Source organism: Idiotropiscis lumnitzeri, chromosome 10, assembly GCF_059441095.1.
Source record: "Idiotropiscis lumnitzeri isolate Australia: NSW breed Sydney's pygmy pipehorse chromosome 10, RoL_Ilum_1.0, whole genome shotgun sequence".
Lineage (NCBI taxonomy): Eukaryota > Metazoa > Chordata > Actinopteri > Syngnathiformes > Syngnathidae > Idiotropiscis > Idiotropiscis lumnitzeri.
Window position 1 is genome coordinate 2,988,999 of NC_142400.1, and position 26,191 is coordinate 3,015,189.

The 26,191-nt window shown below is 42.8% G+C and overlaps 2 protein-coding genes across 2 annotated transcripts; both read left to right on the forward strand.

Annotated features, from left to right (window-relative positions):
• Window positions 1-65: 65 nt before the first annotated feature.
• Window positions 66-5,093, forward strand: oscp1b (organic solute carrier partner 1b). Its single transcript, XM_088306731.1, has 10 exons — window positions 66-298; window positions 964-1,118; window positions 1,218-1,385; window positions 1,460-1,540; window positions 1,818-1,921; window positions 2,934-3,062; window positions 3,190-3,259; window positions 3,722-3,861; window positions 3,940-4,003; window positions 4,184-5,093. Exons 1-10 carry the CDS (start codon window positions 187-189, stop codon window positions 4,310-4,312), a joined length of 1,152 nt encoding a protein of 383 aa, XP_088162857.1. The 5' UTR covers window positions 66-186; the 3' UTR covers window positions 4,313-5,093.
• Window positions 5,094-6,781: 1,688 nt separating this feature from the next.
• On the forward strand, window positions 6,782-24,719 carry stk40 (serine/threonine kinase 40). Its single transcript, XM_088307506.1, has 11 exons — window positions 6,782-7,007; window positions 13,147-13,282; window positions 13,964-14,049; window positions 14,716-14,859; window positions 15,801-16,025; window positions 16,117-16,169; window positions 18,837-18,952; window positions 20,796-20,940; window positions 21,094-21,213; window positions 21,774-21,858; window positions 21,940-24,719. The coding sequence occupies exons 2-11, from the start codon at window positions 13,156-13,158 to the stop codon at window positions 22,153-22,155; spliced, it is 1,317 nt and encodes a 438-aa protein (XP_088163632.1). The 5' UTR covers window positions 6,782-7,007; window positions 13,147-13,155; the 3' UTR covers window positions 22,156-24,719.
• The last annotated feature ends 1,472 nt before the right edge of the window (window positions 24,720-26,191 follow it).

Genomic DNA, 26,191 nt, shown 5'->3' on the forward strand with positions numbered 1-26,191 from the left:
GTTTTGATGACGTATTTCGTTCTGATTGGCTACATTCTCCGTGGCCTGGCAACCAGTGGAGGAGGCATTAGCAACCAATCTTCTCGTCAGGAGTCGTGAGCTAGCCACGACTGCTAGCTGCTAGCTCTCTGTCTTCTTTTTTCCCCTCGAACGGGTTGTGTTGTTCAACATTTCCCAGGTTCCAACATGTCGTCGAGAACTCTCCCGCTGCTCTTCATCAATCTCGGCGGAGAAATGCTTTATATTCTGGACCAGCGGCTACGAGCTCAAAATATCCCCGCTGACAAGGCGAAGAAAGGTGGTTAGCTTTTGACTACACGACAACAAATAAGCGCTAAAAGACAAAAAAATTTTATTTTATTTATTAATTATATTTTCACTGTCGCTGGCCAGGGAGACGATGACAGAATGTATTGGAAAAATATATGGCTGGTAGTTGACTGGTATTTTCAATATGCTTAAACAAGAGGAATTCTGAATGAGACTCTGGCCATCGCTTCAAAGTGACTCTGGCTCGTCATCCAGCCTACTTAATCAAGTTATGGACAGAGAAACTCGGCGGGGTATATACCATTCAAATGGTATGAGGCTTGAAATGTTGATTGGCCAATACTAAATCTCGGAAAAAACAAAACAGTTTTGCAGACGCCACGTTTGCTTAACAGTGTATGATGTCAGCCGTGAATTGTGATGTAAGATAGCAAAAGAGTCACTTATTTTGTGTTCTCAAGGTGTTTAAATTACAGAGACTACTATTTGAGGAAATGTGGTGTTATTCGTAACGACTGATGTGCTATAAATAAGGTTCAAAAGGGGTAAAAAAAAAATTCCGGAATTTTGCCACCCCCGCTTTAAATTGCTTTAAATAGCTGCAAAACTTACCCTGTCGGGTTGTCAGTCATCAGTATGGCATCGTGTATCCTACCTTAACTCTTCCTGCTCTTTCCCTTCATCCCCGACTAGTCATGAATGACATCATCACCACCATGTTTAACAAGAAGTTTCTGGAGGAACTTTTCAAGCCACAGGAGCTGTATTCCAAGAAGGCGCTGCGTACCGTCTTCGACAGGTTGGCCCACGCCTCCATCATGAGGCTCAATCAAGCGAGCATGGACAAGGTTAGCGTGATCGCAGCGTGTCGTGCAGCGAAAACGTTGCTCGTTCGTTTTAACCCCTCTTGCTCACGCATCGTCAATTTCATTGCTTTCACATTACAGCTGTACGACTTGATGACCATGGCCTTCAAGTACCAGGTTCTCCTGTGTCCTCGGCCCCGGGACCTCCTCCTGGTCTCCTTCAACCACATGGACGCCATCAAGGAGTTTGTCAAGGACACCGCTTGCATTTTGGCTCAGGTGGACGAGACGTACCAGCAGCTCATCGAGGTGCGCCAACACTTGCTACGGTGGGAATTTAGGTTGGCATAAAAAGGAAGGTAATATAAATGTTTCCCCTCCAGATGTACACTTCATTACCGAGCGGCGAATTCCAGCTGATTCGCCAAACTCTTCTTATCTTCTTTCAGGACATGCACATAAGGGTAAGTCTAGATGCCACAAGATGGCGACAATGCACTCTTTTTTTCCAAATCAGTGCTACTCAAAAGTGTTGTTTGTGTACTACTAGTTGTACACAGACGTTCGAAAGTGTCGCACAAAAGAATCGCTGAATTTGATGTGACAGTTCAGATCAACATTTGGGCCTACGACAATATTAATACTAATGCTACGAATTTGTTTTGATGTAGTACTTAAAACAATTGCAAGAGTCGAGTTTACGTACAGTAATTGTCATTGTTTTGCTATCTTGTATGCCAGGTCTCCATTTTCCTCAAGGACAAAGTGCAGAACTCCAATGGTCGATTTGTGCTGCCCATCAGCGGTCCTGTGCCCCACGGGACACAAATTCCAAGCTTGATAAGGTGACACCTACACAAGCTTAATGGATCCGTTGATTGAAAGTGGCTCTGCATCTTGGCCCAGCCAAGCTGATGAGTCGTTGCTGGAGAAATTCTGTATTATGTAAATTAGTTTGTTATGGCACAATTTAAAGATGCAATTAGAAAATCGGCAGCTCAAAAAAAAAAAGTTTAACTGGATGTTTCATTTCACTTTTGATGATTGGGCAAAAAAAACATATTTTGTATATATATATATATATATATGCCATTTAAAAATAAATATGTAATCTGTCGATTTTACGAGTGGTGAGGATGAAGATCCTGCACTTGCGTTTGTCTTCCATTTTCTTTGTTGCGATTCTACCTTCATGCTGTAGCGTCAAGCTTAAGTAGGCCCTCGTGCGGCTAATTGCATTATGCTTCTTTCTTGGCCTCTGCATTCTAACTTTAGAATACTTGTGTGTTTTGATTGTGTCGCTCAAGTGTTGTGCACATGGTAGCAGGAATCAAAACCAAGCTCAAGAACTACTAGCAGTAGAGTGGATAGGCCAAATAAAAAATAAAGAAAGAAAATTGCAAATAATTAGTTCATAGAAACTAAATTATTTTTCTGATTTGCTGTCACGTTATCCTGGTAGAATGCACTACAGCACATATAGTGTTGGATTGTATTTCATTTTATTGTATTGTGTGTAAATATCCATAAAGTAGCTTTGTAAAATAAATCATTTTTACAAGGCTTTTCTATAACTGAAAGCATATTGTTTTAATTTTATGAAAATAAATACACTGCAATTTTGTGTCACAAATAGCAAAAATTTGTGATTTCTTTTTTTTTTTAAAACTCAACCCACCAAAAAAGATTTATTATTGTCTATGGATACCACAAGAGGGCGACAAATCTCTAATTTACCGTCGTCTAGCCGAAACTGCCCAACTTGCTTGAGCATTGTTCCTTGGCACCAAAGTACAATATTAAATAAAATCTTAAATAATAATATACTTTTTAACAACACAAACGTGGCTCTTCCAGGATGTATAGCTGCGCTGGCGAGGAGACGAGCAGGCTGCAGTTCAATAATGGCGGAAACTATGTCGCTGCACTCTGCGAAGGATCCTTTGAGCTTTTCGGCGACAGGGTCACCAAACTGGGCACTAACATGTAAGACTTTCGCAACACAACGCACACAAAAAGGGAAAACAAATACCATACAGGGATACCTTGATAAGTCATGATGGTATGATCAGTCACATATTTACTGTAACTTTCCTCTGGTATGGCCTCACAGGTACAGCGTGTGCCGTCCTGTGGAAACTCACATGTCGGGAACCTCCAAGAACTCAACTCAGCACACTAAGGTAAAATAAATAAATAAATCGTTTATTTACTATAATTTTAGTGAAAATGTATTTTGTTTTTTGTTTTTGTCAATGAATACTGTACATGAGCTTTCGGCATGCTTTTTAAATGTTTTATTTTTTATTATTCATAATAAAAAATAATTTATTATTTTTATTTTTTTTTTAATTTCAGTAATGCGGTACATTGGTAGCTGTTTGTGAATTGTATTTACTTCCTTACACAATTTTTAGTCAGTTGTTTTTTTATCTTGCACTCGACAAATACTCCATAGCTTTAAAAAAAAAAAAACACAAAAACTAATAAAAACTAAAATGAGTCATTTTCAAAAATTAAAAAAACATTCTCTAAAAACAAAATCAAATTAAATTAATTCAATGCAACAAAAGTCAAAACGAAATAGAAACTAACTATAACGACAAATCCCAAAGTATGTGAACTAACTTTTGTGTTGTCGACAGGTCAACCTGGCACCGAACCCTCTGGCTAAAGAAGAGCTCAACCTCTTAGCCAAACTAATGGGAGGCTTGGAAATACAGAAGGCCGGGAATGCAGACAGTGGCTTCCGGGTGAACCTGTTTGCAACCGACGAGGAGGAAGAGTGGGTACCTTCTCCTGAAATCTGAGTTATTGTATTTCAAATTTAACATTTGGGATTTTTCTTTTTCTGTTTCCACAGAGAGGCGTTAATGTCCAGACCGGATGAGCTTTCATATGGATTTATAAACATTCAAGCTACAAAGGTACTGCTTTTCTTATTATGGCACCCACGTCACTCACCAGACTAGGGCTTCCGCTTTTTAAATCCAAATCCCCTCAAAGTCGCAGATACTACAGTAGAATGTGAGGATGGCGACCCGAAGTGGGCGCAAACATCTTTTTGTGTTATTAAACATTTCTCCCGGGGCAACTTTGCCCCACAGGACCAAACTGCCAACGCCGAGCTGGCCAAGATCATGGGTGAGTTCAGCGAGTCTCGGGAGTCGCCCCATCAATCCCCAAGTGCCAGCAGCAAAGGAGACGACCTCCTGGCCATGATGGACGGTCTGTGACATCGTCGGAAAAAAAGACCCCGAGCCCCAAAATGTGTGATGGACCGCAATACGTTGTCTGCACCAGCAAAACGAATGCTGCGACATGTACACAGAAAACCTTCAGGTGCTTTTTCCTCCCTGCGATTTGGGGTACGTTCAGGAAAATGACCCACAGCAAATACACGACCGAGGTTTCCAAACCTAATAAGCCGGCCATTTCAGAATTGAGGGAGAATTTAGGCACCAAAATTGACAAATGACTTTTTATTTGATCATTTAAAAAAAATATATATATATATTGATCAATAAATTATTCACAATTAAATAAAGCGTAATGCTCTTTGAATAATAATTTAAATGTAATAACGCTGTAATTACAGTAAAAATGTTCCAAATCAATGACAATGATCATATATGTATCATTTTTTTTCTTCAGGTCCCCCATAAATTTCATATTCAAGATGCAATGTCAATAGCGAAATTGCTTACCTTTTGTGTATTTGAAAGGAGGCGGTGCGGGCAACCTGCAAAAACCCAAGTGCTCTTTTCAAACCCGATTGTAATCCGATTTAGATGCTGTGATTCTGAAGTCAACATTACGATACTCGCTCAGGAGTGAAGTATGTCATTTTAAATGATCATGTGAAAGATTATGAAGATGCAGGCCAGAAATGAAGGAGGCTGACTGTCAAAACGTGTAAATATGTATATTTATTGGATTTATGTACTGTTTTCTGTGATGTGAACATTTTTTGCAATTTAGCAGTTCCAAAAAATAAATAAGTTACATTTTACAATTGTGGTTTGAGATTTTGTTGTTGTTGTTTATGGGGTTGGTTTGTGTTCAGGGATTATGTTTGATTTTGGAATTCTTGTGTATTTCCCCATTTTTTTCACAACATTTAAAGGACCGTATCTCCATTTCATCCACAATTGAGGGCACTCTCAAGGACACCCGTAATTTGAGGGTGTTAATCAGCATGCAAAGGAAGATTCCAAGACATGAAATGCATTACCTTGGAAAGGAAAACAAGCCTGGACAATTCCCAGATTGGATCTTGGACGTAAACGCCCACCTCATCCTTGTGACTTTGGCATAGACGAAGAAAAATGACAACCCAGTCTAAAAGACAATTGAAGTGTCAAACTTGAGACCGGTGGACCTGGTCTGGCCCGCAAGAACCTGGAAATAATGTGTTTTAGCTCATGCAAATTGTTTCATGAATTCATTATTTCTGCTTTGAAAAAAAAATATGCATGACTCTCGACATCTTAAATGTGGCCTGGGACGTGACTTAAATGAGCGCTCTGTCATTTAGGCTGCCCTTTAGTTGGTGTTTGCGGTTGGAATCGACACTTTGATAAGCTTTTTTAATTTATAATGGCTTTTAGTCACTATTTTTCAAACCTGAGTCATTGAGTAACTAAAATGACTTTTTTTATACAGAGAATTTAAGTGCAACCTGTATGACCCTGTCAAAATAGAAATAGATATAAATGTTTTTTTGTATTGTGCTGGGATTGGGACAAAACTTTGAATCTCCAAAATAGTCACTTTGGATAGACACACCCAAAACGGCATGTTTGCTCATTCACGAGAGTAAGCCATTTTCAGCTCTGTAGATGAATCAATAATTTGTAAAACAAAAAATAACACTCATACCTGTGGAGTGACCAATAGTATAGAATTTTGAAAAAAAAATATTAAATTTACCAAATTGCAAGTCCGACCCCGGCGAAGTATTCATTATGTTTAGGAGATATTACAATGAAACACTGCATTGCAAAATTGGCAACAAACTAAACATTATATTAACACAATATGTGATTTATATAGCTAATTACAATTTCCCAAAAATGTGATTCATAATAATTATTTATATTTATCAGTTCCACTCAACAGGGACTAAAAGGGGGCTGTGAATCTAATTTTGAAATATATTATAGAACATAAAATAAAATGCTGGAGCGTCTTAACTGAGACTACACATTTTTCTGGCAATTTCCTCGGCGAAGCAACCATATCTAATATTTATTACAATTAAATGCAATCAAATATTTTAGCAAGTGGATATTATTATGATTTGCAATTCGATTTAAAAACGTGGGAAAAAAGGTAAATTTGCTGGATTGACTGCGGCCCCCGCCTTTAACATAACAAGGAAAAAAGTTATTAATCAGCAGTATTACAGTATTATAACAGTATTATTATAATAAATAAAATATTATAGCGAGTGTATTCAAAAACATCTCTGTGTGAAACACTGCTTTGTCCACACAATGGCAACTCCAGCCTCCAAAGCAAACCCCCGTGACCCCCCCACCACCACCAGTTTGTAATCGTTTTACGCGATGATGTAATCCCATCCTGTTCCATTACGCAAATTGAAAAAAATGTCATCATCGGCGAGCAACCCGCCTCTGATTGGCCGAGCCGGGCTGTCAATCTTGTCATAGGCGTGTGCGTCACTTCCGTTGTCAGGTGGCGCTGTCGCTGTGGAAAGATGCGATCAGCGGCGAGCGAGCAGGCTTTTCTTCCCTAATCGCTGCTTTTTCGGAGGCTTCAAGCGGCCACCCGACCCGCGGCGGTCCGTCCGGAGCCGTCGACAAGCAGAGAAATCGCCCCGGCGAGAAATGTCGACGTTGTGAGGGCGGTGGACGACGCCAAGACTTTTTTTTTTTTTTTTTTTTAACCCGGCGGTTTCGGCTTGAGGTGAGCTAGCGAGTTAGCTTCGTGCTATCCAGCTGTAACATTTCCTACTTTGTTTAAATGGCCTCTCCCCTGCTATTGACGCTCGTTCCTCGAACCTGTACCAACCCTGAAAAATGAAATGAATGTTCTAAATGATCTCATGTTTTACGCCAACTAAGTAGTTTACACGGACAACTTGGTAGTGTAGCGTGCACTCTTTGTGTGTGTCTACGCGTTTGCCTGCCCCTTTTGGAGTCTCCAAGCTAAGGAATTCTTAACTTTTTTTATTCCGCACGAATTTAGTCAAATCTAACATACGCCTTTTTATTTTACTGTAACTCCAACCAGCAGCTGTGGTAGTAGACTGCATGTGGAGGGATTTTAGTGCCTAGTAAACTAAAACGATTCGCTATCGATTGCTGCTGGTTAAACATTCGTGGGACACTTCATTAGGTACAGCTGTTTCGTCTTAAATCTATAAACCACTACAGCTCATAAAATCATAGCCTTGTTGTGTTTATATTGTGTATACGTGAGTGTTGCTCCCTTTATCGAGTGAAAGAGTGCAACAGAGGTGTTTAGAAAAGCCCAACACTTAATTTGGAGGAAAATGATGCGATTTAAAAGTAAAACGTATCCCTCCGACTAATTGCTTCAGTACCCGGTGTCTGAGGTTCTTTTTTAAATAAAATGGAGCATGAAGATCAAATACACAAAAATATAAAATAGGCATGTACAATTTAAAGTAAAACAAATACGCTAAAATGTAAATTAGGAACATGCGATTGAAAGTAAAACTGATAACTCAAATAACATGCAAATGCAGTCATAGGAAGTGGTCCCTAATTACTGTTTTTCGTGTACAATTGTGAAACTGTAACAAGTTTTCTGAAGTTCAAATTGAAGTATTGGTAGGCAGGAATGTGACAATTTTCAGTTATTTGTTATTTTTTTGTAATTTATCCTTCTCCTGACTTTGTATGCTGTGAAGGAGCTAAGTATAGCCTGGGTTGTTAGCGGAAATTACTTTGAGTCCTCGCTTCAAACACATTATTTTTTTAAAATTAAAATGATCTCTTAGTCTTTTATTTTAATCAAGAGTTTGCGGAACAGTCGGGTGCATTAATATTCAGACATTGCGGCAGTTCTCATCTTTTGGGTATGAATCACCGTCCCAATGGATTTGGAATGAAATGAACAAGATGTGCTTTAACTGCAGACTTTCATCTTTAATATGAGGGTATTTAAATCCGACTCATATGACCAGTGTTGAGATTACAACAGTTTGTAAATGCGCCTCCTACTTTTGAAGGGACCAAAAGTAATGGGACAATTGGCTGCTCAGCTTTTCCATGTCCAGGAGGTTCGACTGTATTTATTGATGACGTGACTCCTGACAAAAGTAATGGGATGAATTTGCAAGTTTTTCCGGCAACATTATCTGCTCGTATTCAACCAAGTGATTCAGAAATCACCAAATGGTGCTAGACGGTACAGCTGGCCAATGACCCAAGCATAGCGCAAAAGCTCCCATGGAGGTTTTCTTTTGTTTGTTTTTTTAAACCAAAGAAGTGAGATGTTATGCAATGACCAAATCACTCTCCTGGCCTGACTCAGATTGAGCATGCATTGTACGTGGCAGACATCGATGAAAACTTGTCAATACCCTCAAATTAAAGCCGAAAAGTCTGCATTTCGAGTACATCCCTTTCGTTTGATCTCAAGTGTGTCGATTTCCCAATATTTTTGTAGCTGAATGTATATCCATGCGTGAAACTACTATGTGAATCTAAAAATAAATTTGTAACATTTCATTCAGCCGGAAGTCTTTTTTTTTTTTTTTTTAAATCAACAATGCATATCAAAATAAAAAAAAAAATAAAAAACTTTCGGCTGAATTAAGTGACGAATAATTTGACAAACTGGTTTGGAATTGCTGCCTGACAACGACTTGGGCTGATGCTGGTGTACATAATATTGTGCGTGAACTGCGGATTAGTTGTTGGAAAGTAGCAGCCGGGCTAAATTTAACCGTTGGTAAGGTGACGCCGTGCCAGTGCACCGGGAAATGTGACGCTCCACGTGCGATTGTTATTATGAGACACTTTCACGTGGGACATTTGATATGGATTTAGAAGATGTCGGTGTAAAATGACGCCCGCACCGTGATGATTGCGTTCGATGCAACAAGTCGGGAGACGTGCTGTGCTTCTCGTCTGTTTTTTGCAGAATTTTCTTGTACACGTTTATAATCCTGACCTTGTTTGGGCGATGATTCGTCCCAGATCAGCTTTGGTACGCTTTTATTTTGAAGTTGTTTATGGCGGCCGACTTGACTCGTCTTCCCGACTCTATAAACTTGCTAGTTGGAGGCCGAGTATAAAATGAGGATGCTTTTAAAAAATAAAAAAAATAAAACGTAATTACGGCAACATTTTCTCCAGTGGCTGTTGCGAGAGTTGGCGGCTCACAGCTGGCCACTAAGCAAGTTTTGACAAAGCAGGCTCGCTCTGATGTGCCGTTTTAACCGTCAAAATCGTAACCAACATTCTCCACCCCCCATTTTGTCCGTGCAAAATGGAATGAAGTCGAACAATTTCATTTTTTTACAAGCTGTGACCTTGCAACTCTGCCTCCGTGGCCAATCAAGGACATCGCCAATTTCTGCAGATGTCGGCCTTCATTTTCTTTTCAGCTCCAACAAGTTTGCGTCCTTTCTTTCGTTCATTCATTATTACCTTGGTGATTTATTTATTTATTTTTTCTTCGTCCAGCATGTTCTTGCACGAAGACGTCCCGTGGGCGGATCTAGTCGAACACCTTATGTGCTTGATTCGATTCTATTTAAGGGAGCCTGCGTGTCCCGTGGGCACTGGCATGGCGCCTCTCTTTTTCTTTCCCTTCCCCTCCCCGCCAAGCTCCTGTTTTCGCTGCAACGTGATCTCCGAGACTTGTTTTGTGTTGTATGTGAGAAAAGAGATGGCCGCATGCCGTCACCGCGCTGATGTCATCTAGGTCGTCGTGCATTCGGCGGCGTTGCTGACCTTTGCTTTTTACATGTTGTCTGGTGTTTCGGATCTAGCTCCATGTGCTGCCCTGAGGAGCTGATTGCCTTGTTGTTATGTTAGCTAGCTCCTCCCAGTGAATCATTTACATCGCCCCAAGGTGCACGGATGATAAAATTGCTCAAGTTTTGTTGTTTGGCGGACTCCTGCCTGTTCGTTGTCTTCGAATCACAAAGGCACTTTTTTTTTTCTTAACGCCACGAGTACCTGACCTTTTAAATAAGGTCGGTATTGGTCCAATACCGATACCTGCTTACCCTAAAATTATACCTCACAGCCAATGGTAACGTTTTCCACGACCGCCCTCGGTTTACAGCGCTTTTGGGTTATGTCGCTACCAAACAAACGAAAGTCCACCGTAAACTGAGAAGCGCGGTATTATTTCTAGGACCTGGGCCGTCGGTGTTCCCGGCGTTCGTAACCCACTGCTGGTCACTCATTTACCAAGGCGGATTTTTTTTTTTTTTTTGTAACGTTTTGCTTGAAATGTGACGAGCTAATTTTACTCCGTTTATGATTGCGTTGCGTTCCAAAGTTGCCAATGTAACTCACATTCATTTTGAGCTAAAACGTAATGCAAAGTAGTCGAGCACTATTTCTTTAATGCAACTTGTTTTTTGTTATTTCCCAGCCAAAAAGATTACCTTTATTGCTTTTCGTGTGACTCGTTGCATTTGCACAAACTCAACAATGAACATGTTCGGTTAAAAGCTCTCAAACAACTGAGAATTAGTGTCATAGGTGTACAACTTTACAGGAAATAGCCTAATCTAATAGATTTTGCTCTTCTACTTATTGGAGTTGTATGATTTCCTTTTTTTTTTGCACGCTCAAGTAGACGTGATGGTCTCTTTGTCAGCGTGACTTTGTGTCACGGGCGGTTTGCGCCATCCAGGCTGTCTGTCAGGAAGCCTCGCCTCATCAGACTCGCTGGGCGATGACTCGCGGGGATGGGGACAGATGGGCGAGAGACACGACGATGACACGGTCTGTTGTCTGGGATCACCAAAAAAAAAAAAGCCTCACGGAAGTGCGAATTCACAGCGGCTGCCAACTGTCCTGCCTTCGCTCTGGCTCAAAAGTGCCAACTGGCGAGTGGCGCACGATTCTTTCTTTCCAAATGACAATCTTGCATGATTAGAAAACCAGCAAGTTACTTTGTCTCGTTTTGCCTCACAAAAATTCCCCGCAAGCTGTTGAATCTTTTTTTTTAATTATTATTACGATCCTTGGATTCTGCTTTTGTGAGTCACTCTTCCTCGATGGCTTCAATGTGCTCCGAATTACTGTCTAGTGAAGTGAACCCACATTTGAGAGATCACATGAAAACTTTTTTTTAAAAATAACTTGCCAGTGTAAAATGTACAGAAAATGCCGTACATATTGTCGCGTATGCGTACTGTGCATGCATGTGCCTACAAGAGGCGGGGCCTTCCCATTTCTTTTCAAGCGGCGGCCTCAGCTCGATTAGAATTAGACAGCGTACCGCATTTTAGTGCAAACTCAGATTTGTTTGAACACAATTCTTTAATTGTAGTGTAGATTAAACTTTTATTAGCCTTGCAATCATGATTTATTTATTTTAATTTGCAGTAGCAACATGGAGTGTAGCAGTTCACGAGATTATTATTGACAAAGAATTAAACAACATTTGGCAACGGCACCGGAGCTGGATTTACACTGCTTGCTTCAAGTAACTCGATTCAGATTAGTTTTTTGTTTGCTCTCAAGTGTCACATTTGGGGAAATGCGTCACGTCGGCTTTAGGTAATTGTGGAGCTTATCCTCATTTTAGAGTAAGTGGAGGCCAATTGTTTATGTAATGTTGTTTTGTCGTGTTGTCACAGCGCTTTGTTGACACTCAAGTCGTTAATTACATTCAATTTGGGCATCACTTGAAATTAACTTGGAAGCCGACAAAAAAAAAAAAGATTGGGATGGATGCATTAAATCGGAATTGAACACTTCAACATTGCGCTTAAATCCATCCTCGATTGCTTCCAAATTTGAAGAATACTGGACAGGTGTTTCCCGACCTTTTTGGGTCAGGCAAATGGTGGTCCCGCTACCGACTGACTGGTTTTCTCACCCAGCAATGCAAATCTAGCCCGACGAGAATCAGATCAGACGATTCCAGACGGGAATGGCTAAAATCTTCATAGATTCTACCGATACGAAAGCAACAACACCAAGCGATAGAACGATTTTCTCCGTCTCGGTCATTGGTTCCCTCCCTAATTTCCTCACACGCTTTCACCTTTTGTCGTGCTTTAAACCTTCCAGAGCGAGTTTGACACACGCGTCACCCGCTCGCGGGTGCATTTCGTCCTCTTTTGGTCTCGTCACCTGAGCATTTAAACGCATATCTCCGTCCGACGACGCTGGAAGTCGAAAGCGGTGAGTCATTGCTCTCCTCCAGCTCTAAGCAGTACTTACTTCCCTGTTACGGGAAGCCGGCGTAGTTTCGCCGCTCAGGAACGCACTAAACAAAGCATACCTCTCCATGCATGGCGGCTGCAGGTTGGCGTCGGTTTTGTGTTGTCACACTACCGCAGGCTTTTTTTTTGTTTTTTTTCTTCTCCCCCGGCATAGTCGAGTGCATTGTCAGCGTTGTCGCTACACGCATGACATGGCAGATTCTCAGATAAAATGCACAGATTAAGAATGGAAGGATCAAGAAAGCTCTGATGAGATTTAAAAAAATAAGAAAAACTAGGCGGCGGTGGGCGGGGAATCCCTGCGTGCGTGTTGTCCATGTGAATTGTGAGATTGATTGTCAGCGTGTGTCGAAGCCAGCGCGTCATCCTCGACACCGGCAGCCCTTATTGTGAATGGGGCCGTAATGGTCTCACATTGGCACCGAGGTGTTGGTAAACGTGTGGGAGGGACATTCTAAATAGGTCGGGAGGAGTTGCCCCGTGTTTTACCTCCTTTCACTTGTCGCCACGCGCCTCGGCCAAGCAGGACTGGCTCCCTCTCGGCCGCGTCTCATCTTCACCAAAGCCATGGCAATATTTTTTTGGGGTATTTAGAGCGCGGTGTGCTGGTGCGCATCCTAATGCAATTTTTTTTTTCTTTCTATTCTTCTCCCGCAGAGCTCCAGTATGTCCAAGCGGCGTGCGTCGGAGCGAGGGGCCGGAGAGACCTCAGGCAGGGCCGGCAAGCTGCAGTGTCCAGTGTACAGCGGGATATCTGGCAGCAACGCCAAGCGAGCTGGGCCGTTCATCCTGGGTAAGGAAGTGAGCGTGCCAACGCAGATAGAAAAATCGGAATTTTCCATGTCGGGAATTTTACAAGTGGTTCCGGTTTATCGCTGTCAATGTCATCAGAACTGCGCTTCTGATGCAGTTACCAAAGAGCAGACACTTGAAGGTCATTCTTAATATGCTAATATTCGCTTGATTGTTATTTATTTATTTTTGTATTATTTATTTATTTATTAAGTTTTTGCCTGACTTTTTTTCCGCCCAACTTTGGTTGAACTTGAGCTTGGATCGCAAGTCATTTGTTCTGCTGTCGGAGTGCCAGGGACGTGTCTGTCTGTGTTTGTGCGTGCGTATCAAAGAGTCGCGAGGTGTTCGTGTGTGTGTGCGCGCGTCAGAGACAAGAATGCAAAGAATTTTGCTGATCGTCATGACACAGACCGGAGAGGTCTGCGTTGACGCAAGCACATGGAAGATGTCCTTTCTTCTCTCTCTCTCTCGAGGCCCTCCTGACACGTCTCGTTTACTCTATGAGCCATCTGCAAAGCGCCAAACTAAACATTGCGCCGTAGGTGCTAATGGCCATGAGCAGCTTTTTTTTTTTTTGTTTTCTCCTAATGAACACACACGCTAGGATGTTGCCGACCTTTTGGTCAAGCAGCTGTTCTGTTTATTTATTTATTTATTTGTTTGCGTTTTTTTTTTGCAGGGCCTCGTCTTGGTAACTCACCGGTGCCAAGCATCGTGCAGTGTCTGGCCAGGAAAGACGGCAGCGACGATTTCTACCAGCTCAAAGTAAGCCACGTGCAACTTGGTGATCAAATGTCAGCCAGTGGGCATGTGAACTTTTCACCTTCCTTTTTGTTGATGTTCACTTTATGGCCTGGCATGAACAAACCAGTCTGTGGGCTCTTCTTTTTTTTTTTTATTGGGGGTGGTTGTTATGTTACACAAGCGAGGGGGCATACAAAAAGGGCGGCGGGGGAGGTAGCAGCCCCCTGGAATGTACACGGGTAATCCCCTCATCCGGAGCCGCCATATTGCGAGTCAAAGCCCTGAATTAGTCGTCGTCCAATAGCAGGGCATACATTGACAAGTATAAGTAGCTTTGGACAATTTATTCTTCCAATTAACCTAGCTGGTGGAATCTAGAGTAGCTGGGAAAAAAATCAACCAAAATACATGACCATGACAATAATATTATGGGCAAGATTTTTTTGTGCTTGACTTCCCTTTTTAAAGAAAACTAAGTATGAGATGGCAACATAGAGCCGTGTTGCCTCGATGACCAGCTTCAGGCGACTGTCTGGCTTCTCGGGTCAACCGGCTTAGGTTTGAGTGTCAAGTCCTCGGATAGTCTTCGACTGGCAGTAAACTGTCAAAGCTGCCCCCGCAATCTGACCCCAAAAACCTCCTCTGATGTTTCCCCTCCCCCTCCCCGCCCGCCTCTGTTTTCCGCAGATCCTGACGCTGGAGGAGCGAGTGGACTCTGCCGGTGAGACGCAGGAGGAGAGGCAGGGGAAGATGCTGCTGCACACGGAGTATTCCCTCCTGTCTCTGCTGCACAACCAGGACGGCGTGGTCCACCATCACGGCCTCTTCCAGGTAGACTCAACTCAACTGAATTTGGACAAAAAAACAAAAAATTAAACGCCTAATAACGTTGAACAGCCTCCACACTGAAATTCATTGGATAGTTTTACATGTTTCGGTCAAACTGGCTCACTGCCTGTATGTCAACAAAAGTGCTAAGCGGTTACTACCTGTTCTCGTTTTCCTGATGGGAATCGGTAGGCGTCCATTTGAAGTTGTTTTTTAATTGTAAGTGAGTGACACACCCAGTGACTCGTAATAGTGGCATGGAATCTATCTCGGAGACGCCCACTATTTGACGAAAGACAATAGAATTGATAGACATCGGCACTAAGCTTTCTGTTGATTCCTTCAAAGCGTTTTTTTCTTCAATAGCAGAGCGCCCAACGTGAAGAGCCTTATTTATCCGCCGTCATTCACTCTTCATTGCCTCATCCATTCACACGATTCCCCTCGCCCCCTCCCTCACCTGCCCTTCCCGTCGGCCTCCCTCTTAACTTTGTTATTGTTCCATCTTGCCGTCTCCTCACAACAACAACGGCGGCGGCGGCAGCCGCCCGACCCGCGTCCTGATTCATTTTCGTCTGCCGTATTGATCGGATTACGGTTGCATCCACGCCGGGGGATCAAAATGATAGAAGCTTTCAGAAGCACCGGCTAGAGCTAAAAAAAAACCTACAGACGTGATACAGAAATCAATGAGAGCTCCGCTTTTAGAGAAGCTGAAACTTTAAACTAGACGCAATTTATTTATTTCTTTTTTTAAACACACACACAAAGGAAAACTCATCACACTTCCCCCAGATAACAGCATACCACACACGGCTGATGTCATCTAATTATGCGGTTGCGAGATGATGCGTTGCTGTGCCTTTGCCTCTTTGCTGGCTTCTGTGCCAGAAGCTAAGGTGGCGAAATGCCGCGCCTTCCGCTAAGGCTCCTCCTCGTTGCAGGACCGGGCCTACGAAATCGTGGAAGACCCGGAGGCCAACAAGTTGCGCAAGATGAAGAAACGCATCTGCCTGGTGCTGGACTGCCTGTGCGCGCACGACTTCAGCGACAAGACGGCCGACCTCATCAACCTGCAGCACTACGTCATCAAGGAGAAGAGGCTGGGCGAGCGCGAGGCCATCATCATCTTCTACGACGTGGTGCGCGTGGTGGAGGCCCTGCACAAGGTGAGGTTGCTTTCCCACATGACAAATGTTCTATTATTACACACACCACGTACCGACAACCCTTTCCCTTCTGTGTCTTTCCTGTCTGCAGAAGAACATCGTGCACCGAGACCTCAAGCTGGGAAACATGGTGCTGAACAAACGGTAAGACTTAAAAATAAGCTGCAGCCTGGCTGCTTCTCCGGTTGGTGCCGAGCCGCACGTGTCGCGCGCAGTCGACTCGACACCCGAGCGGAGGGCCGCGTTCTTATCCTGACGACGCCGTCGGTCATAGGAAGGCTCATTGGCCGGCTTCCTGTCTGCGAGTTGAGAAACTGAGCTGTTTGCTTTGCTCTGTTCGGCGCGCCACTGCTTAGGTCTGCAAGACGTGGGAGAATTTACGACGTTACAAAAATAAAAAGGTGGAACATTTACATATTGGAAACGTGCAATGGGAATTGCGGGGTTGTTTAAGGCAAATGCGTCATATTCAATCAAGTATGTCGTCGCTGTCCCGTGAAAATCACATGTCCGTTTTTGTCATTTTCTAAAAAAAAAAAAAAAAAATTTACATTAATGGCATGTCGGAAATGCAGACACCCCATTAATGTATTAAAAAAAAAAAAAAGAAGACCAAAATGGACAAATGTTTTTCTTCTGGCATTTTATATTTATTTTATTTATTAATCATAAGCAGGCATCCATTCACTCAAAAAAAAAAAAAAAAAAAAACAATCCAACATGTATGGACAACAAACCAATTTGAACTGCATGCAAATTGTCTGCCTCCCACGTCACTCACCAGACTAGTCCCCACTTCAGCCACACGCGCACACACACTCAAAATCACAAGTGTGCTTGCTGACGGCAAATGGACAACAATGATGACGATGTTTAAATACCTGCGTTATTTGGGTTTGTTCGTGAGTTCTCATTTATTTCTGTGGAAAGTGCCCGACTTTGAAAACAAAATGATGGAATTTTGCAAGTCTGGCATCGAGCAGCAATTTGTATCGCAGACATCCGACCCCGTTGACCCCAGTTGCCCGTGACGATCAAACAGCGGAGCGCTTTAGTCAGGAGGGTGGCGCGATGGAACACCGCGTCCCCGCTGGAGACAAAGAAGAGGCCCGCCAAAAGGGCCCATAGCTCACAGCTGACTCACACGGCAATGCACGTACACGCGCGCGCACACTGTCATTATTTATTCCCCCTCCCCTCCTCCTGCTCCCCTCTTTTCCTGCTTCTATTGTCCATGCGATTTGTCTCCTTTTGTCATATCCTTTTTCACTTTTCCCGTCATGTCCGCACTGTCCCTCCGCCACAATTCGATATCCTCCCTCCTCTCGCTTTTCGTTGCAATCCATCCACAAGCTCAGCCGTTGGCGCACAAACGACGGCATTTCCTGACACGGCCGTCATTCAAGCAGGATACCGTGAATCCACCCCCCCCCCCCCTTACGTGTCCGATGACGCTTGTGATTGACTTTGTGCATTTTAAATGGCGTCTTGAATGTCTGCGGCCATTCATAGATGGACACTCTGCATGAATGGAGGTTCTGTTACTCACTGGTTTGCATGAGCAGTATTATTTTGTCTGACAGGTGCTCTCAAATGAAATACAGAAATAGTCGGCCCACGAGTAGTCTCTGTGCAGTTCGGCGACATTGACGAAACGTGTGATATAATTGGCACTTTCCCTGCTACCCATTACCGGCACCGCTCGCACGACCGCAGTCGTTAAGGACCCTCGCCCCTTCGCTCATGAGGCAAACATGCAATTTTACCAAGAACGGCAAAGTCGTGATGCACGAGGACAAAAGAGCACAGCCCGGCACAAAGGATGCGTTTATGTCGAGGGTCTCCTTGAAGCGATGCGTCGTGTTCCTTTTGGACCTCCGTGTGGGCACATCACAAGGCCGCTCTAAGATCTGAATTGAACATCCGTTGAAGGGCTGAACTGCGAAATGGGCGGACAGGAATTGTGGTGTGAAAGTGAGAATGAAGAGGGGGAAGGTGCTGCTTTTTTTGTTTTTTGTTTTTTTTTGTTAAAGAAATCACGTGTCTAGAGAAAGGTTTCACATATGTGGCGTGGGTACACGAGATAGTTGCGTGTCTGTGTCAATTTTTTGCATGTTTCTCAGCTTTCTAAATACAAATCCGCCTGCCAGCTCATCGACCTGCAGGCTTGGTATCAACAATCCTCCTCGGCCACAAGTTGACTCATATGTTTGTCCGGAGTGTTCTGTTTTTTTTTTTCTTCCCTTTCTTTCTTTCGTTCTTCCTCCCCCAACAAAGCCCCAATCCCTCCTGTTTCTCTAGCGTGTCATTTGCACTCTTTCGTTTTATCTCACGATGGTAAATGCCACATTTCTTCAATATTGCCATACCTGCATTTTCTTGTTTGAAATTGGAAAAAAAAAGCCTACTGGCTCACGATTTGGCACAAGATGGTACACGTCACATTCTCGCCACGTTGTGACATCACCGACCGCCTGCACAGTGGACATGGCGAACGTAAAGACGGAGTTTGGGGAATGTGTATGCAGATATTGAGATTAAGAAACTGGAATAAAATGCAATATGATTAAAACATGCATTTTTATAGAAAAAAAAAAAACCCAAATCAATAATACAGCCTCTCTATCACGATTTTTCCCCAAATGACGTTAAGCCCTCGCCGGTTGAGTGAATAAAGGCATCGCCATACGGTACATGATGATATATCGCTCCTAATTTTACTTTGCTGTCGTTCAGTATGATTGATGACGACAATAACACGTTTTATTCTTTGTCAGACTTAATTAATTAGCTGTTTGTGTGTTCATGCAGGACGCACCGAATCACCATCACCAACTTCTGCTTAGGGAAGCACCTGGTGAGCGAGGACGACCTGCTCAAGGACCAACGAGGAAGCCCCGCCTACATCAGCCCCGATGTGCTAAGCGGTGAGTTAAATGACATTTTAATTGTTCTCCGCGTCAAATCTTGCATTAACGGCCATTCGTCGAAAGCCGATCAGTCGTTCTTGGCTCCTGGGAACAAGGTTGTTTTGAAGAAAAGATGATTTCGTGTTTTCTCATCAATGCGTGCGAAGAGGAAGCTGCTGTCTCTTCCGTGAGAACTTTTTTTTTTTTTCAGTTTTCTATGAAAAGAAGAAGCCAGCGTACAATGGCTCGCCTTTACAATGGGAAAGTAAATGTTGACAGCTCATCTCCGATGCTCGACTGACGTTGTGCGCGAACAAAATGCGCGAAAAGCTGCACATAAACGTGCGCGCGCGTGTGCCTGCGTGTTTGTATGTGTTAACATAACGTGACTGGCATGCAATTAAAAGCAAGCGTCAGTGACTCACGCTCTGATGACTCACTGGAGGGAAACTACTCCCATATACCCCCGTGCGTGTGCTTGCGTGAGTATTTGTGTGTTGGTGTGAGTCTTTGTGTGCATTTGTGCATGCGTCTTTCGTGTGTGTTTACCAAGTTGCCTGCTGCTGCTGCTGCCGCTTAGTTGGCTGAAAAATTGTCCGTATATGGAGTGACCCCCCCAAAAAAAACCAAGATCCCCACAACACACACACACCCTTCCGACCCTTCCACTCACTAGCGTCATCTGATTGGACGACTCTGTGGCTTAATTCTAGCGGCTTGCCGTTAATGTGGAAATTTTGCGGAACTGTAAACGCACACGGGGCTGGACTTGTTTGCCTTTACTCATCCAGTTAATCATTACACTCACCGCCTTGACAGGAACTTGCTTATCACCCTGAGTCATCGAGGGTCAAAGTTGTGCTTGTCCGAAGCAAAAATGTTGAGCTTCATGTTCGTGTTGGCAGTACGTTCGCTTTTGTTGGTCGTCTCCCTTAAAGCGTCCAGCGCCAGACACAGGTTGAATCCTTCCCAGAATTTTTAGAAATGACAAACTCTTATCTTCTGATCTTGTCTTATCTCAACAAATTCAGTCTCTGCGTGTTGGGTGAGAATTTGTAATATCGAGAAAGTGTTATTCTAATCCTGGCGTGGGCAAACTACGGCCCGGGGGCCACATCCGGCTCGCCGAACTTGAAAGAAATTAATTGAATAAACCTTGTTAATGTTTTATTTTTTTAAATACTGTGGTGTGTCAAAGACGGATATTTTTGTTGTAATGCTTTCATTTAAAATATATATTTTTTCTCCGATGAGGTGAGGTTACCAAAACACTTGACTTGTTTTCCAGATTCTGTTTGGGGCCGTTTGCTGTCACAAACTCTTGCTACCGATTTCAACAACACCCAAGACATCCTGAAATAACATTTGATGGCCAAATTGAGGTCGCTTAAAAAAAAAAAAAAAAAAAAAAATGACTGCGCAAGCTATAGGCTGGCAAGTGCAATTGGATTCCAAATGTCGAAGGCGGTAGATGGAAATGACGATGTACGCTTTGATGCTGACAGTCTGATTCAGTTGCTGTTCCATCTGATCACTTTTAACAAACCGGGCAGGCTTACTCAAATGCGCAGTTTAGAAAATCGCTCCTCTGGTTCTGACCGCATTTTGTCTCATCGACCTCAATTTATGGGGAGAGATTACCCGTTTCAAGAGAGGGAAATGGCTTAAGTCTAAAATGTTGATTTATGGAAAAATGAGAAACGCTTGCATGTCCGTTATTGCAGTCAGTGATTTTTTTTTTTTTTATGTCTTTGGTTTTCATAACCAAGAAAAAAAAAATTGTCCAAATACCAAAATATTCGATCGCTACGGTCCTAGATTTTTATAGTAGTTGTCATTTTTCCCTTGTGTGCTTTTCCAGGTCGCCCGTACCGCGGCAAGCCCAGCGACATGTGGGCTCTCGGCGTGGTGCTGTTCACCATGCTGTACGGCCAGTTCCCCTTCTACGACAGCATACCTCAAGAGCTCTTCCGCAAAATCAAGGCCGCCGAGTACTCCATCCCAGAGTAAGTCGCTGTCCTCTTGCAAAAAATAAAATAGTTGGTAAGAAGTTTGGCTTTCGGGAGGAATTCCAGAATGATCGTACTGAAATATTGCGACTAAGAAGTCTTAGCAAGCGTTCCAAGGAGTTGTCTCACGTGAACCAATGTGCCCCGCAGAGATGGCCGCGTGTCGGAGAACACCGTGTGTCTGATCCGAAAACTGTTGGTGCTCGACCCTCAGCAGAGGCTGACGGCTGGCGAGGTGCTGGAGTCGCTTGGTGACATCATCGCCTCTTGGTAAGCGAGACGCCCAATTGCATCTTTCCCCTGTTCCGGGAGGGGGGCCTTGGATTACGAACTGTACCAACTTGTTTTGGGCTGGGACGATACACTTTTGTCACGATCCGATACTTGGGTGTCGATTCGATACATATTGCCATACTTAAATGTTATTAAGCGTTAACCTTAAAATATGTATTGAGTGCCAATTGACATTTTTTCAAATCTCACAATTTAAAAGTGCATAAACCGTTCCCGTAACTGTTCCTGACACACAGGAGTGCAAGATCGGGGGAGGAAAAAAAAACCCGCCAATCACAGAACTCGACGTGTTATCGAAAGTATTGATACTCCTTCAATGTATCGGCGCAAAAAGCATCGCAATATCTTGCAAAATGATATTTTTTCCTAGCCCCACTGTTTATTAACCAATTATTGTTTGTTCAGTGATTAAAAAAAAAATAATCACTCTGCTTTCATGAAGGTCTAGCATGTAGCCTATTTTAAAAGAAGCAATGTTGTCAATAAATTTGATAATCGATTAGTTGTGAACTAATTTCGACGCTTTTACGTTACAGGCAGTCCGTTTCGTCGCTGACCGGCCCGCTGCAGGTGGTTCCGGATATTGACGATCAAGTCAACCACCCGGAGCATCTACAAGAGGTAAAAGGAGCACAAGGCAGGCTTGACACGACATGACTCAAGTTAAAAAAAAAAATGTCATGATTTAAATGTTTGTTCCAGGCTAAAGTGACTGAGGAGTCGTCGCAGTACGAGTTTGAGAACTACATGCGTCAGCAGCTGTTGCTGGCCGAGGAGAAGAACACGTTCCACGAGGCCAAAAGCTTCCTCAAGCGTCACTTCAACAGCCAGCCGCCCGTGCGACGGCTGGGCCACGACGCCCAGCCCGTCAGCCCGCTGGACGCCGCCATCCTGGCGCAGCGCTTCCTCCGCAAGTAGGACCCCGAAGCCAACTCAACCGAACTCGCAACCATGTGTAAGGTAGGCTTTGGGCCGTGCCGGGTGAAACAAAACGGGGAAGAACTGCTCAAGACAGACCCCGGCGTCACCTTCTCGTCACTGTGCAAGCCTCCATTTGCATTCTCGGCGTGTTTTCTGGCGCTCCTGAGCAATACAGGAGCGCCATCATGTAGCAACACCTCCACCTTCCCATCATGCCTCCTTCCTTCTACTGTCGTCCCGTTTTGGAAAACCTTCAAATCAATCTACCTCTCTGTCTCTTCTTCTGTGTTGGTAAGCCACGCTCACTGTTCTGCGACGCCGCCGGCGACGTTCATGCTTTTCCCGTCACGCTACGGGGAAAGGGACAACAAACTCTCTCAAGTGGTTATTTGCGAGGGAGGGGGGGGAATACGGAATAAGCTTTTTTTTTTTTTTCCTTTTTTTTTAATCATGATGATCTTGGAGTAGCATTTTTAATATCCTATTGAAGACGGACATTAAGGAAGCACGCTTGGGTACTGGTCGTCTCGCCCCTTTCCTAGCCTCAGGCAGCTGGCGTGCGGAAAGCCTGGAAGTTGCAACGCCAAGACCCCCAATGAGGCCCGGATGTTGGACGCCGCCTCGTTATCCTCCCTGGTGCCACAGCCACAAAAAAAAAAAAATCGCAACAACAAAAAACCTTTGGAAACGCCACGGAATTGGTAACCAGCGCCTCATTCGGAATTAAAATGGCTTCCAGGTAGTCCGATGGACGACGAATGAAAAGTGTGTTTTTTTTTTCGTTTTCCAGTATGAATGTGAATGACACTTTGACATGTTTGCATAGCCATGAGTGCACGCGTGTGCGCGCGTGTGTCTCAAGCCAGGGCTCGCCGAGTCGACCACCTCGGCAGCCATCTTTAAGCTATCCTCCAATCTTTTGACGCTTTTCCACAGCGCGGTACTGGCTCGGCTCTTGGAAAACGTGCAACGTCCACGCAGCGAGACAAATTGAATTCAAGCAAACAGGGCACTGCAGCCAAGGAGAGATTATGGTACAGCTAAACTAACAGGTTTTTTTTTTTTTTTTTTAATTCCGAGCAATGTGTAGATTAATGGGTCACGTCCAAGAAAGCCAAGTCAAGACATTTTAATTTTCTGGCGTTTTTAGCAGAGCCTGAGGAGAATAACCCGAGCTTTATGGCATTGACGCTAACGTTAGCATTTTTCTGTTCACCATTTTTAGCGGTGCATCTTCAAACCGTGATGTCTGTATGTGCGAAGGTGCATTAGTATACTCCACAATCTCCACTTGGCTGCATTGCCCTGTTTTCCTATTGCCCTTAGTCTCCTCTTGGAAAAAAAATCTGCTTTCTTGCCGTGGTTGTTGATGCATTTTTTTTTTTTTTTCGTAGCTTTCTTGCACACGGATTAGATCCAGCGCTAAGCTAACATTAGCATGTCAATATTGCTTTTGTCATTTTCTAGCTTGTCGACTTGCGGTCCACGTCATCCGTATGATGCTTGAACCCTCCCCCGCCGACCACAAATAGTACCTCCTGGTGCAAATGGCGAGTAGAGCCGAGTGGGTACCATACGGTGCAAAAGCGTCCAAATAGTGTTTATTATCTGGCACACTGTGAAAAGCAGAGCGACACCGAGCTAGCCCCTGCTTGTGTATTAGCAGCCCCCCTCATGTTCATGCGTGTATTATTCCACTTTGTAGGTGCTTGGTGATCCATACTGTAATATTTTTGTTATTTTGTAATTTCACTTACTTTTTTTCTGGTTGCTTTGGATTGCGGTGACCGTTTACTTAATCATGGTTATTTTTTATCATTTTCGGTGAAGCAATGCTCCAGCGACTGGGCTCTTTCGACTTCCAACTATTTATGTTTGCATCCCAACCTCATTCACTTGTAATTTCAAGGTGGGTTTATTTATTGTTCTCTTAGAAAACGGCTACACTATTGAGAAAGTAGCTCCCCACAACCCCCCACCTTCCGGTACCCCGAACGCAACTAAAATACATCATGTACTTGCCATCAACCGCATTTCTTGCCATGTCGCCACCATTTAAGCTACTCTGACTTGTGCTTAGTTATATTTTTTTTTTACTAAACTCATTTACTGCTATTGATGGCTAAAGACGTCCAAGATAAAAAAAATTTCACTTCGCTCGTAATAGTTCCCCAGAATCATTGAGTTCATTAAAAAAGGTCCCCATTGGGAAAATGAGGGGATTCCGTAACACTATTGTCGTTGTACACAAAATGCTGAACACAAGTGATAATGTCCCACAAGAAGGTCATTTATGAGGTCGGATATACTCACTAAATGTAAATGTTATTGCACCCCCCCATCTTTTTCTAGAGTTGCCACGTTTGATTCTCACTTGCAGTTGTGTTTCTACGATGGTTTTAAAAGGCATGAAATGAATGCAATGTGGAACTGAAATGCATGACGTTGCCACTCATATCATAGCAAGACTATTTTTTTTTTCCTTCTGTTGCTTCCCCCTAATTTTATTTGATAGCAAAATTTATCACGATATTTTCCAACAAGTATTTTTTTTTTCTATTCCCACTGGCTTCCTTCCACCAATTGAATAGCAAAAGTTCTGTATTTTTACAAAAAGAGTAACGCATTTTAATTTATATGTATGATGGATGGATGGATTGTTTTGTAGAAAATGGCATTATTTTTCAAGAAAATTCTGTCGTCTTGAAATATTCCCTCGGTGTCTCTTAATTTCATAGCGTTTAAAATCTTGAAATATTCTTAGTTAAATTACCTCCCCTGGTTTCATTGATTAACAAAGAAAAAGAACAAAATTGTGCCAATATTTCCCTTTTTCCCCTCCCACTAATTTAATAGAGGGATGAATATATTTTCCCCAAAATATGTAACAAAAGGATTCCTTTGATTTGATTTAAATTTGTCGTACGTTATGTTTCCCCCCTGGAAATATTTCTTCTGCGTTTAGTTTAATGGCAAAAATGTATCCCCTTGGTTCAAGCATTTGTTTTTTTCACCGGCAAAAATATATTTTCCCTGAATTATTGTACAAAATGGTTTCCTCTCTATGGTTCAACCACATTTTGTCTACCGGTATTTTTGTTTTTTATTTTGTAGCAAAATCCAAAATATTTGCCACTTGGTTTTCATCCACTACACTGGTTTAAAAATGTTCTATATAAAAAAAAACAACAACAATTTGTATTTATTTTCTCATCTCTGCCTGCACCCCCGGAATTTTTTCCCTCACTGATTGCGTAGTTAAATTCAATTATTTGAGGGTTGGGGGGGGGGTGTAATTCATGATCAAAACTGCATTCATAGGTTTCCACAATGCAAATGTTGTCCTCCTCCCAAGAACATTTCACCTTTTTCTCTGCCGATTTCGTAGCAAAACTTAATTGACTTTTCCCCCGATTTTTTTCTTTTTCTTTTATAAACAAAATATCCCCACCCGCTTTGAAATGTAGTTGGGTATATTTTGGACGTATTGCTGATGTGCTACAAGCGATCATTGACCTGTCATCTTACAAAGATGCTTGTTCATCTTTGGGGCATCTTCGAGACACATTAATGACATTATTGTACAGTTGGAAAAAAAAAATCACCTTTGTATAAAAAAAAAAAAAAAAAAACAGCAACATATTTTTCTACTTCATCAGAAACTCTACATGCATGTCAGCAATAAACTTTGATATGGAAAATGTGTCATGTGTTTTGTGATTGCAAAGTTTGCTTTTGGCCAGCAGATGGCGGAGTTTCTCAAATTATGAATGAAGCCAATAGTGGGGCGTTCTGAAATTCGAATTTAACAACGGATTATAGCGTCAATATATTATTGTATTTGATGATTAAATTAAAATAATGATTTAATTATAATTATTTTAATGTTATGTTTTAGTCTTGTTATTTGAAGAAATATACACCACAGCTGTGTGAGTGAAAAATTAAGCTAATGACAGCTGGATCTTTTATATATTTTTTTTATATATAGATATATGAATAGACGGATGTATTTTTTTCCCCCCTCCTCGAG